Below are 14620 nucleotides of genomic sequence, written 5' to 3'. Positions count from 1 at the left end.
CGGGGCGCGGATCGCGCGCGCGGGGATCATGCGCGCACACCGCCGGGACGAGGGTCACGCGCGAACAGGCATCACGCGCACGCACACATCACATCCACGCGGGGATTGCACGCGCGCACACGCACCCGGACCACACACGGGGATCGCACACAGACACAGGTCACGCACACACGGACACAGACGCGCGGATCACACGGGGATCTCTCGCACACATAATCACTCACAGACACGGATCACATGCACATGCGTGTACGCATACCCACATGGATCACACGGGGAGGATCACACACACACACAGAGCCACGCACACGGATCACTCACAGACACGGCTCGCACACGCACGCACACGCGGATCACACACACACGGACACACTCAGGCACACGTGTCACACGCGCGGCCGCATGGCACCGTGTGCGCCAGTCAGAGCCCTGCCCCACGCCCCGTCTCGCACCCACACGGGTGCAGGCTCCCGCCCGGCTCGCTCCCGCACATCCCCGGATCTCACAGCCACGTGGGCAATCAGCACCCCCCGCCACGAGCGGTACGTGTCTTTCCCCAAGATCCGGCAACATTTCTCCGAGCTTTTCTCCCCCTCCGCGCACTGACTCTCAGCCCAACCTGCCCTGCTCTCCCCGCTCCGCCACTTTCTGCCTCGCTCCTTGTCCAGCCCGGCCCAGCCCGCCCGCGGGCTGCTGCTCCTGGCACGGAAACCCAGCCGGGCTGCAGCTTTTCCTGCCGCCTCTTGTGGGGGGTTTCAGCCCCCTTGTAGCCCTAGTAAGAAGCAGCCCGGAAACTTGCACGTGAGGAAATAAATCCTTTATTTCCCTGACTTCCCCCAACCCCTGGCTGAGACCCCTGGCAGCATTTTCTCTTTGTTCAGTGCCCACATTTTCCTGCCTCAAGGGTGAGATGTGTTTGACATGTGCTTTGAGAAAAAGTGGTGGGACTGCTTTGGGAAAGTTCAGGTTCTTCCCTGTGGGCTGGTTTGCAAAAGACTTAAAAAATAAAATAAAATAAAATCAGAGCTGCAGAAAGTCAGGGCTCCAGCATCTCCCTGACAAAGTTGTGGACTGCCTTCAAATGACATTTCTAGCTCTTTTTAAATCCATCAGTACAGAGTACAATTGTTTGACTGGCATGTCTGTATCTCCTCTTGACATCCCTGGGAATAATGAAGTGATCATTAAGCTAGGACATTCATCCCTCCAGCCAGGCAAGACTAGCCATCATGAAAGAGGATTGAATTAATACTGGAAATAGGCCATGGAGGTTGTCTGCCATCAACTCCTTGCTTCAGAGTCCTGTTGAGAGATGCATGTGAAAGGGGGGAGGGATGAGCTTCCAGCAGCTGGTAGCTTATCCTGCACATTTGTACTACTGCTTTTTCATCTAAATGACGTTGGTGAGTCTGTGAGAAAAGATGGGACCAAATCAGTGTAAGCAGGTTAGAGCACTGACCCATGCCTCAAGCTCTGGGGGAGTTTGGACCAGATTCAGTTTGAATTCCCCCAGTCTGGCATAACTCCAAAAATGCACTAACTTGGAACATGACATCTGACCAGCTTGAGCTCTGTCAGAGTTTGAGCCCAAATCCATATTTCACAGTTTGGTATCACCCAGGACACACACATCTTTCACAGTATAGCAGTTGGATACCACATACATTATATTCATGCTTCCCTGGTCTTGGGCAGATAAGAGCAAATTAAATTTCATACTAATCTACTGGAGATTGTGGGCATTCCATTAAATGTTATTGAATTGAGATAAATAGGGCTAAAATATGTTAGCACTAGGGCTGCTTGATAGGCATTAGCAGTGTTTGGTTTTGAAGCCAACTGGGACTGAATTACTTCTCCTGATCCTTGCAGGTTGCAGGGATGCAAAGATGAGGCTGGAGTTATCTTGACTGACTGTTTGGACAGATCTGTCCATTGACTGACTGACACAGGACCTAGGTTTTCTCATAGCTCCTACTGGTTCATCTCTTCTGAGAGTAGCAGCAAGGGAATGCTAGAGTAGGCAAAGTACCGGTGGCCAATAGTGTTAAAAAAAACTATTTTTTTTATCCCTCAGTATGTAAAAGCCGGGTACCTAAGTGACCATGAGACCAACAGATCAGAGGGAGCCAAAACCCTCTACAGTGGCTTTCTGTGACTAAAAATGCTCATATCTATGAACTTTCCAGAACTCAATAGTCCACTGGGAAGCAAGGAATCTCTCCTTTCCAACAGGCAAGAGGGAGCCCTTGTTCCTGTCCTACAAGGTTGTGAGAAAAATATCTTAAATTGCATGTGGTGTGCCCTGGGCTCTGTGCAAGGTTAACAATAAGTGAAAGATCCACCTTAGTGGGGAAACACTTCTCAGGGTAGTTGATTTTTTTAAAATGGCAACTGTGTGAAGCTTCTGGGAGGCTTGAAATGTTAGGTAATCTCTAGGATTGGCAGGCACTACAGGAAGAAGAAGAAGAAGAATAACCTAGGTATGGCAAGGTCATCCAAGGTGTATGATAAGTTTATATATCGCATAGTTCTGCAATTTATCATGTGAATCACATCTTCACATGTGTTTGGGGTCTAGCTTGCTACCTAGCTAAACAGAGAAATACTCCTATACATAAATAACCTCAATAAAGGCACCCAAGGGCATTGTAATCAATGGGAATTACACATGTGCTTAAGCAGATATTTACAGTAAATGTTTTTTCCTGAATCAGGGACATCATTTGACAGTGTTGATCTACATACTTTTAAAGAGATCTTCACTATTGCCTATTACTTTTATGTGCAATATGTTCAGCTACTACAGTGATGTGGTGGCAGGATAAAACCCCAAGGCAGGCAGACAGAATATACTTCAAGTGAAGTATTTTTTTTTCTTTCCTTTAGGCAACCCTTTTATCCATGGGAGTCGTTTTTGCTGATTGCAAACTTTTGGTTGTGAGAGGGAGCATACAGCTATACCAAACATGTTCAGCAAGATAGGAAAGACATCATTTCTGTCTCAGTCAGTCCTTAAGATTGACTTAGCCAGATCTGAGTCCATTTGTTCCTAAGGACTGACTGAGAAATTAGAAGGTAGTATCAGAGCTAGATACCGATCTGCTTAGGTCAGTTCAGTTCTCTCTCTCTCTTTCTCTCTCTCTCTTGCAATGCTGGAGAACAGAAATCCTTTCACAAACCCAGAAATGTGGAAACCAGGCTGTATGCATGAAGATATCCATGGGAAACCTCCCAGGGTCAAGACAAAAGGAGGCAAAAGACTTGTCACACCATTTCTATTTCTACATTTTATTAATTTTCTCTGAACCTCTGCCAATTGAAACTCAACTCATGGCTTACTGTATGGAAACTCAAATAAAATGAGTACTGTCAGTTTGAAAAGAAGCCAGAGGTGTGAAATACTAGAAGAAAATGGAGTCAAATAGTAAATATTAGACTATCAGAAAAAAGTTCATAACCTGGCAGAATTATAGCACCATGGCTGTGGTATTATACTTACTCTCATGGAGGCATTTTCATCCTAAAATTCTTATTTTCAGGCACACACAACTCGTCTCCCTTAAAAAAATATTTTTTTGGAGCTGACATTTTTTAATTCTTGTTTTTTGCCCCTAAACAAAGTTTTTAGGGCACATTTAGTAAACTTCTGTTTGGATAATTTGAAGAGACCTGAGTATGAAAAAAAGAGGATTTTCCCACAAGTTAGAAAATGTTTAAACACTTTATATTCTTGCACTCTGACAAAAATTAAATCTACAAGAGAGTTCTAGGAACTGGACTGCCATCCGTGGCCTGATGTCTATAGAAATGAGTGTCAAACCAGTTAAAACAAAGGATGTGCTTTAAAATAATCACTATATGGGGGTTATTTAAAATAACTTACCACATTTTTGTTGATTCAACCTCCATTTCTATGGATACCAGAATAAAAACAGTAATCAGCACCAGAGAACTCTCTCCTTTATATGTCAGCTGTGGATCTGTTTCCTGAATGCCACAAATTCTATTTATCATGTGGTGCTATCACTTTCAGGACCAAACAGTCTCTTCAGGGATTTGGTAGTTTGACTTTGCAGACAATAGGCCAAATCCTGCATGCTCTGCTCAGGAAACATTCTCATTGAGTTCAGTGGGAGTTTTGAATGAGTAGGGAATGCAGAACTTGGCACAACATGTTTAAAGAGGGGAAATTTCATCTTACTATTCTTTTCTTCTCTCCTCCCCCGCATTGATTTGACTTGTGTTTGAGGACAAAGTTAGCAAACAAGTTCTCAGCTCTGTGGTTAAAGCAGCTTCCTGATCAGTCAGCTTCTTGCCCATCATAACTTCATAATGACCATGCCCATTGCACAGGGGAGCAATAAAACATGACAAGGTGTGCTTTCATCAGTTACTAAAATCACCTTATGCTTGGTTCCCTCTAGAGTTCAACTTTACTTCTTCCTTGCAAGCAGCAGAAAATTCACTCCCTTCCCATTGCTTGTGATGCTGCCAATATTATTGGCAGCTCTCCTGTAATCAGATTATTTTTTCTAGTAGTGCCCACAGCACAGTAAGTACTGTACAACACAAAGAAAGGCACATTCCCTGGCCCCAAGAGCTTATATTTGAAAAGGACAAAACAAAACATAAGGATGAGGGATCAGAATATAACACACAAATGAAGAGGTGTCTGCTTTCTTTGTCTGTGTCCTCACCATGCAGTTTTGGTAGTATTTATTATCTCCAATTGCTGCTTTGTCTAGGTGTTGCTAGTCAATTTATATAATGCCTCTCATTAGAATTGGGTCTTCAGGAGGGATCAGAATTTAGACCAGCTCAAGAAGCTGATGGGTGCCTAGCATGCTTAAAAATCAGTCTTCTTACTTATTAAGGTGCTTAACTGTGGACTTAGGAGCTTAGCTTTTCGCTGGTATTACTCCCCTCCCCCTATCTATATCTATATCTATATATCTATATCTGTGTGTGTGTGTGTATGTATGTATGGAGAGAGAGACTAATTTTTTTTCAGAGAGTTTTGGGTGCCCAATTCAAGATGTGTTTTGCAGGAACCTAATTTTCAGAAAGTGGCTGATACTATAAATGGATTATGGAGCAGAAGACATAATCAAGAGTTTGTGGACTTTCACAAAAGGTCTTGAGCAAAAAGAGCACATGTGTGGGACATATCCCAAGTATCAATGAGAGAAGACATGTGACACAGATTTTGGAAGCTGAGGCAGAGGGTATTGGACCTTGAAGTAGACCAGTGCAATGATGGGATGATAATATAAAAACAGATCTGGAAGGGACAGGCAACGATGTGACGAAGTGTGGAAGGAGATTGCACACAATAAGAGGAGATGGAAGTTTGACATTTGCCATCTTTCAAACTTTTTATAAAAGTTTAAATAAACACATTTTATTTAAAAACGTTCTAAAAGGTCTCATATAAGCAAAAATAAAACTGCATAATGTAATGTCATGCTCTTTCATGTTTGATTTTGCTGATGCTAACATTTAAACTAGATATCAGGAGGCACTACTTCACAGGGTCTGGAACCAACTTCCAAGGGAAGTGGTGTTTGCTTCTACCCTGGGGGTCTTCAAAAGGAAGCTAGATAGACACCTTGCCAGGGTCGTTTGACCTCAGCATTCTTTCCTGCCTATGGCAGGGGGTTGGACTTGATGATCTGCTCAGGTCCCTTCCGACCCTACCAACTATGAAACTATGAAACTATCCCCATGGAAGTCAGTTGCAAAAATCAGACTGGCTTCACTACTGCAGGAACAAAATTGGAGTGCTAAGCAACCATTGGCTGAAATAGAAGTTACTTCAAGGGATCTCTAGGGGAGGCCTCCAAATCTTGAGTTATGGAGAATAACTAATCATTGTTGAAAATCTTAGCTTTTGTTGAACTGGTGGGAAATGGGTGCTCATCAGTTCTGAGTGCCGGACCCAAATCATCACTAACTAGGTATCCAAGTATCCAAAACTATCTCAAATAAATTAGCATTTTTTAAATCAATGAGCCTATTTTATTGCTATTGCTTGGGCAGACATTGATCCTGTTTTCCTGTGGATGCAAAGTTTTTAGGAGATGTTCAGTTTATACGATCAAGCTTGCTAAGACTGAATGGTAATTAAGTATTATTCCACTAACAGAAAGTATGAAGGATTGTAGTTATTATGTAAACTGTTGTCTCTCCTGTTCAGTAACTGAACCACTCTGCTGAAGGTGAAACTCTGCTTAGTGGAAAGAGGGGTTCATTCAGATACCCTATTTACCCAAATCCAAGACAACTTTGAATTCAAGATGACCCCCTAATAATTACATTCTGTACATGGAAAATGTATGTTTGTTATAATTGTCCATATATAGAATCTAAGTATTGGAGTGTCCTCATACACGTGACCCTCCACTGGTACAACAAGACAAGCAGTGGCAGGGTAGGGTAGGCAGAGAGTGAGGCTGACCACGTGGTGGGGAAGTCAAGTGGCCTGACCCGCACCGAAGAGGAAACAAATCCCTCATTTTGGATTCAAGCAAATACAGTAATTATGAGTGATTACAATGGATTATAGCTTGTGCTCCTCAAGTTCATCCCGGTCTGCTCATTTTGCTCCCTGCTCTTCTGTCATCTTCCTCTCCTCTCCTGTCCTGATTTTTCCAAGTCTGTGCTTTCTGGGCAAGCAGCCCAACTTCCAAACCACTCTGAGTCCTGGCTTGAAACCCTAGTGTTAATGCATGTCTGCTGCTGCTGAAACCACAGCCAAGTTGGGTCCTTTGATATTGATATGGCTCAAGTGTAGCAGTAAACAAGATAAACCACCATTAGTCATATTTTAAAATGGCAGTTCTTAAGCTATTTAGAAAAGTGCTCCTCCATTTGAAACAGCTCAAAACTTCTTTTGCTTGTTTGTTTGTTTTTTTAAGGACAAAACAAAAGGTAGTTTCTCTTAGTTGCAGTAGCTGCTATTTCTCATTGATAGCAGAGGGCCCAGCCTGGCTGCACTGGTGCAGCAATGCACACCCACTTAGACTGCAGTCTTAGTCTTCCACACCCAAAAGATGACATTTCACTAGTTCCAAGACCTGCACAAGATCTTATGCACCACTTACGTCTCAACTCAAGGCCAACATTTTCAAAAGTGGCTTCTAATTTGAGGCTGCAGAGAGCAGCTTCATTCATGGAAATCCTCACTGAGACACTTTGAATTATGATTTGCAGAAGTACTGCATACCCACAGTTCTTCATGGAACCATTGTAAATTGTCAATGTTCAGTACTAGTATCCAGTAACTCACTGATGCTGAATGTCCAAATGTTTAGTTTTTGGACACTTGAAAATTTGATCTTTCTATGGGGCTTACATATGCCCATATGTGGGGCATCTTCAGATGAGGATTTTCACCTACCTTTTTTTAGGATCTGGAGGGCTGTAGAAAAATGTGAGTGGGAAAATGAATAAAGGGTGTGACTGGGGGAAGAAGACCAGGACAGAGGAACAAGAGAATAGTAAAACAGGAGGAGATAGGAGCTAAAAACAAGATTTAGTATGAACAGGACCTGCCTTGTTACCCTTTGTCAATACCTGTAGGTGTAGTGTCTGCTCAGGTACTTAGGGAAAAGATGAGTTGATATAGGTTATTTATGTGAAAAACTGTCTGTAGTATTATATGATTGACATTTTTAGTAGTAGCCGTTACATGGAATGTTGCACTAATAGTGCTGGGAGGTGAGTAGGCTTTCTAGGCCTGTCAAAGCTGGGAGATGCTATAATTACTCCAGTTTTCTGCCCTTCTAACAGTTACATTATAGTTTTTCAACTTTCTCATCCCATCCAAAAAAGTTTGAGAGAATGTTGTTTTTTCCTCTATATCACACACTTCTAAATCTTTTTTTTTAGTTATTGTTTTTAAATATATACTTTAAATTCATATACAAGAAATATTTTAAAGTTTTACTGAAAGAATAGATCATCTACTTTTGAGTAAATATCTGCTTAGCTGTTATGAATCTTGAATAAAACTTGTATTTCATACAACAGAATATTATAGAAAAACAGGCCGGTAGGCACCCAGAGCTGTAATCTGGAGGTTTCTGGTAACATTATAAAGGATTATTAGAGTTAAAATGGAGAATTAAGTAACTAGAAGCCAAAGAATTCCATTTTAGCCTTGTTTTTGTTAATTCCTTTTTTAATAATGAATGGAGTGAACAATTTTACATGTTTATTCCTTTGACATTTCCCTTACTTTTACCTTCCCAACCCTTTCTTTTTCTCCTCCACTTTCTCTCATTTTCTTTTCTCATTCCACTTTGTTCCTTCATATTTTTCTTCACCAATCATTCTTTAAAATGCTGCTGGAATTCTTTCTTATTGAAATTACTCTATGTCAGTCTCTGAGAGTCACATTTTACTAAGATAGATGTTAATGTTGCCCTCTTCTGGACTAAATATTTATTTTTTACAGAAGTAGCAAAGGTTGATAAAACTCATTCAAATATTAAATACTATCATTGGGTTTGCATTTAGTTACTTTTACATATGAGAAAAAAATCTATCTTGGACCAAAAACTTGATTTTATTTTCTGTTACAATATGAATATAATCTCATATCATCCATCCTACCCCATTTCAGCATTCAGTGTTTTACATATACAATATACAGAAATAGGACTTTCTGTAAGATGGGAGAATAATAACAAATGCTCTCTTAGCAGAAGCAACAGCAGCTGAGAGAGTATGATAAATAGAAAAGTGTCCCTACATGCGTTATGCTGAAAAATGATACATGGCAATATTAACAAGAAAGTTAAAAATTATCTAAGAATAGATCTATTTCAGTAAAAAGACCAGAGATGCAGTTACCTGCACGCACAAGCAGATACTCCCTACCTCCACACACAGGTCTCGACTACACGTGCAGCAGATTGTGCAGTTGGTACTGCGCAGTCATTTAGTACTTGCATAAGCTGGTATTACTGTGGATCAGTAATAAATCTTTGGGGCCTGCTGGGTAAGTCATAACTCCTATTGACTACAGCACTGAGCTTCCACAGAAACATGTGCTTTCCTTCAAGTACTTGAAATTAACTGGACTAGCCACATGAGTGAAGTTATGAATTAGTGTTTTCAAGGCAGGGCCTTTAGTGGGAGTTTTGATTGGCTAAAATACCGCAGAATCAGCACTCCAGAGGACCAAGGGACTAGACTTTACAATTATGTTAGTCATAATCATGGTCCCTTTAACAGTCATGTAGAGACAGCATTCTTCATCTGGTGTAAATTGTCATAGTTTCACTGAAGCCCAGTTGAGTTACAACCAGTTGGGTATCTGCCCTACATTCACTGAGGTCAGTGGGACTTCAGTGGATCTAAGGGGGAGCAAGTTTGGCTCTAGCTGGCAAAGAGAAATAAAGGGAAGTTGTTAGCCATGTTAGTTGGAAGTCAAGCAGATTGTAGGGTAGATTTGCACCTTATAGACTAGCTAAATCAGAAATGCATAAGCTTTTGTAAAAAGTAGCTTACTTCATCAGATGCTATGAGGGGACTGTAAAACACTGTCATTTGGGTAAAAACATTTATCTGCAGGAGGATGGGAAAGATGAGTGGAAGCAAAGAGTGAACAAATATTTTACATATAAACCCATGGATAGCTTTTACATTGTAACCTATGGCATAGAAAACATAAACAAAGCCTCCCTTTGAAGTGGATCTAATAATGTAACCTTATCATCCTTAAGACAGTTAAGGTATAGAGGTAGCCATGTTGGTCTGAAGTTCAGCAGAAGGCATGGCAGTGTGGCACTTTATAGATTAACTTGTTTAGGGAGGCATGAGCTTTCATAGGCTACAGTTTACTTCATCAGAAGCTATAAATGGACTTGCCGGGAGCAGGGGTACTAAATAGAGAGGAATAAAGTTACCTGAATACAAATCAGAGGGAAAGGAGGAAGCATTGCTAAGAGAGAAGGTGAGTCAAAGGGATTAACAAAGCAGTTAACCAATTTGGGGACATAATAGAGATTATAAAACCTAGTCCAGGTAACAGGATAAGAATCCATAGTCTCTTGAGACTATACTTAACACAATCCAGTCTGTGGATGAAAGTAAACGTTATTGCTATTAGAGAGATCAAAACTCTATCTTTGATGTAATCCTTGGAGTCATTGGTTTAATTGGGTTTTGGTCTGGTTGACATACTATGGAAGGATTTATAAAAGGTCTGCCCTGAAGATCGGGGCATTCTCAACTGTCCTTTCCATAACAACATATCCATAAAGTACTTTGAAGAAAAAAAAGATAGCAGAGATCTGATGTGCTTCCATGACATTATGAGCCTAACATGCATTGTGTAGATTAGAATACAATCTTTACATAATTTAATAATAATGTATTAGAAGCATCTCTACCAAGTACAGCCTGCCCATTTTCATGATTAGCTATAGAAGAAAAATAATGAAAGGGATGTTCCTATTTCATTCACATTGGGTGTGTCTATAAGTTCATTAATGTGCCTTTGCTTTACTTTAAGTTTAGTAACTCTAATATGAGGTACTACATAAAGGTACATTAACCTGTGGTAATGTGCAGTAGCAAAGGTGAACATTCTTTTGATGCTTAATGCACAGTAGATGAATTCTACTGTGCATTAGCTCATTACCATTTTTTTTCCATGATGTGTTAATGCAAGTAGAATAGGCTACTGCACATTATGGCGTTTCATGTAGATGTGTCCACAGTGAATCGATCAAATAGTCCTTCACAAACTTTTCAGGGTTATAAAATAATAAATAAATAAAATAACTTTTAGCAAAAGTTTCCACAAGTGGGTGCAGTAGGTTTTAGTGTGGTATAGTGGCTATTGTTTAAGCAATAAGGCTGATTGCAAATGTTAAAAAAAATAAGTGCTTTTCCGGAAGAAGCAGTTACTTTAACCCAGCTCTGCAGCAGCTGTAAAGATCAGGTGCTTCAGCATGGCCTTTTGATGCTTTTAGCTAAAGCTGATTCAATCAGCACTTAGATAAAAGCGCCAAAAAAGCCCCACTAAAGTGCCTGATCTTTACAGACGTCAAGCAAGTTGGGTTGAAGTAATGCACTGCCTCTCCTGGGAGTGCGAGGGGCTTGGTGTGGGAACATGCCAAGTTTAGAGCAAAGCACCATTATTTTTTATGTCTGTAAGCACCCTAAGTTCTTATGGCAGTGTGGTGATTTATTTTGGGAAGTGTGTAGTTCTCCCAGTGGTAGTGCTTTTATAAAATATTTAGAACACATTTGGTAAAAATGTTTCTTTTTCAGTCTGGCTCTGAATTATTAAAAATAGATCATGAAATTCTAGAACAGTTCCTGCAAATTCCAACAAAATTTTCCTTCACAAAGCACTAGTATATCTTTACAGTCATAACTTTTAAATTTCTTGATTCTGGACATATGAGGCTCCTATACATGTGGAGGATGTTTAATTGAATCTGCTGGAGCATGGTAATTACTGTGCTCCAGCAGACTTCACAGCACCATGGGAAAAACAGATAGTAAAGATCTGATGTGCATTCATGAAATTATGAACCTTAATGTTTGTAAATTTAAAGTTACAAAGTTAAATTCTTTTTGTCAACAGCACTTACTCTGTGGGAGCATCTATATGACACGCTATATTGCCGCAGTGATGAGCTATGGCAATGTAGCTCATTGCTATGGTGACATAGTGCTGGCAGGCACAAACCATGATGCCACCGCTACTGTGCAGTAAGGTTGGAAATGACTGGTGTGGTGCTGGGACTGCGCAGTACCGGCGGTTACTGTGCAGTGAACTGTGCAGTCAGGCACACATGTAGATGCACCCTGCATGTATGAACCTGACAGGAAAGTATTTTTGGAGAAACTGAATCTGTATACTGTTAACTTCACTTATCCTTAACTTAACCTTGTGATTTTTGTTTTACTGAACTGTTGTGACACTTGTTGGATAAACTTTTGAGCACAAAGTGTCCTTCCTCAGGTCACCCTGGTTTCCTATAAAGAAAAGAAGTGCAAGTATCTTATATTTTTCTTGAAAAAATATTATTCAAGGGCCTCAGCTATAAATTAATTCATCCAGACTATATTGCTTCCTCTTTGGATAAACAGAGGTCCTATTATACAAATGAAAGCCAGACAAAACCCTGTTTTTCACATAGTTATAGGAAATCGAGAACATGGGCCTGAATAAAGTGTTTTACAGTTCACAGGTTCTAAGATAATGCATTATAACATTTTACATTGTAGTAATTAGCATGTATGTTGACCCCCAGACAGGTCTGTTTGTGCTTTACAAACACTAATAAATTGATATGCATATTACACAAAAAGATCATTGCTACTAGCACTGAAAAATGGTTGACTTGTACTGAATGTGATGGCTGACTGACAGAAAGCAGTAACTCTATGTGCAACAATTCAGGATAACTGTACTGCAAGAATGGTTAGTAATAGGACAAACTGGACAGTAATGTCACCAAAGGGAATATCTGCCAGGGAACTGGGAGAGAACTCTATAATAGGGGAATTCCAGAGGTGGGTAAATTCAAGAGTCAAGGAAAAGGGAGCTGCATGAATTGAAGAAGAGATAGGGCAAAGGATGTAGGGCAGTGGATGTTAAGAGATCCCAGGAAGAGGCAGAACTCACTGGAAACCACAAAGCAAGGGAAGGAAATCCAAGGCAGGAGAGAGACTAGTAAAAATGTAAGCTAAGCAGAGAGCAATTTTTTTTTAGTAAGGAACATGTTTCGTGTCCAAAGCCAAATGAATTCCAAATCTGTGAGTCATTCAAGAGCCATATGCAGCCCTGCCACTGGCAAGCATCCTCTACCTCTGCCTCAGGCTTCAGATGCTTCCAAATCCTTTGGTGGGCATCCTACATGCAGGCCCAAGCCCAGGGGCTTGGGGTTTGGATACCCCTGAGTTTTGCTTGCCCTTAGCCGTATGGCTTCAGGAGCAAGCTAGGGAGAAGTCTCCCATTTCCATAAAGTCAGCGTATAGGTGAGAAGTGGAAGTGGGAGGCTATCTATACATTACCTGCCAAGAAAATGGTTTTCCCCTGCAAGTAGGAAAACCTCCTTTGTGGTTGTGGTATTTCCCTTGCCAGGTAAGCTTTGGGATAAACAGCTCAAGTATGGAACTGCCTTAAAACGCTTTCTACCGTGCACTAGGGTGCACAGGCTACACCCTAGGGTTTAGGGTGGCTGATAGGTGCTATAGTGTTTGCCTAGTACCTGGTGTGTGTCTTTGGGGTTTTGTTTTCATTTTCCCCTGTGGTATTGGTATGCGTTTGCTTCTCTTCTCTTCTCTTCTCTTCTCCCACCTTCTAGAGTGAGTGACAGAGCTTGCTCTGTTTGGGGCTGGTTTAGGTAATTGAGGGGTGGAGCTAGGCTAGGCAGCTTTATAAAAAGGCAGCCCCCAGCAAACTGTGGAAGCAGTAAATAGAGGGCAGCAATCAGAGATGAGTTTGCTTAGGGAATTTTCCTAAGGTGGGAGCCAGGAAAAAGGAGATCCTATGTGTGTGTGTGTGTGTGTGAGTGTGCATGTGTGCGTGTGTGCACACGCGCACACACGCAAAGGTCCTAGTGCAGGTGTGTGGCATGCAGGTTTTTGTGGTATGTTTTTTTTTTCCCCTCTCCTTACAGCATAGGTTGTCTCCAGAGAGCAAAAGAGGCACAAAGGGAGTCAGCTGCTGTGACCTGAGTGGGATGTGCCATGTTCATGTTCCTCGGAGAGGATCAGGAGCACATCATCTACACCAAATGTAAGCCAGTGTCTGCCTTGGAGAAGATTCAAAGATTGGAAGCACAGATATCTATGCCACATTGCATCTGTGACCAGGAAGATTACTTGGACAAGAGTTACAAGAGGCTGGTACCACAGAGGCCAAAGGGTAATGAGAAGTGGCGTATATGGCGACTCGAAGAAGGAGGGCCCCCACAACTGAAGAGCAGCAGATTGAAGTCAGCAACCAGATTCAAATTGATTTGGACTTGAATTGGCTAATTTGACCTGGGGGACAAAAAAATTTCCTTAAAAAAATGAAAATAACCAAAATTAAAAGGATGTAGAGAAGTTAGTGTCCAGAGGTAGGCAACAAAGATGATCAAGGGCTTGGAAGTTAAGCAATATGAGGGGAGGCTGAAGGAGCTAGGTGTGTTCAGCTTGTGGAAAAAATGCTTGAGGGGACAGCAGTCTTCAAATACTTGAAGGGCTGCCATAAAGAAGAGGGAAAACACCTTTTCTTTCTCACTGCAGAGAGGAGGACACAGACAAATGCCTTGAAGTTGCAGCAAAGTAAGATTAGGTTGGATATCCAGAGGAAATTCTTCACTGTTAAAATAGTGAGACAGTGGAATAGACTGCCTAGCGACACGGGAGACTGGTGCCACCTTAGTCAGGTGGGCACGTGCTCCCCCAGTGACCAATCAGTGATGGGGGGAGGTCCCCCCAAAGCCAATCTCATCAACTGGGAGGGTCCCCCCGCAGCCATTCTCACTGATGGGGGGAGAAGGAGGAGGAGGTCCGCCACAGCTGATCACAAAGGGGCTATGGCACTCCTGGAAGTAGTTGCAATGCTCCTGGAAGTGGCCAACAGGCTCCCCCTCCCAGG

At 41.7% G+C, this 14620-nt stretch overlaps 1 protein-coding gene across 1 annotated transcript in view; it reads left to right on the top strand.

Annotated features, from left to right (window-relative positions):
- The first annotated feature begins 13722 nt into the window (after window positions 1-13722).
- URB1 (URB1 ribosome biogenesis 1 homolog (S. cerevisiae)) overlaps window positions 13723-14620 on the top strand; it is a 76760-nt gene continuing 75862 nt past the window's right edge. The window contains exon 1 of the mRNA XM_025191883.1: window positions 13723-13900. Within this exon, the coding sequence (XP_025047668.1) occupies window positions 13723-13900 (178 nt within the window). The remainder of the gene's footprint in view (window positions 13901-14620) is intronic.

The sequence above is a fragment of the Alligator sinensis genome, unplaced genomic scaffold (assembly GCF_000455745.1).
Source record: "Alligator sinensis unplaced genomic scaffold, ASM45574v1 scaffold1207_1, whole genome shotgun sequence".
Classification (NCBI taxonomy): domain Eukaryota; kingdom Metazoa; phylum Chordata; order Crocodylia; family Alligatoridae; genus Alligator; species Alligator sinensis.
This window is presented reverse-complemented; position numbering and strand designations above follow the sequence as displayed.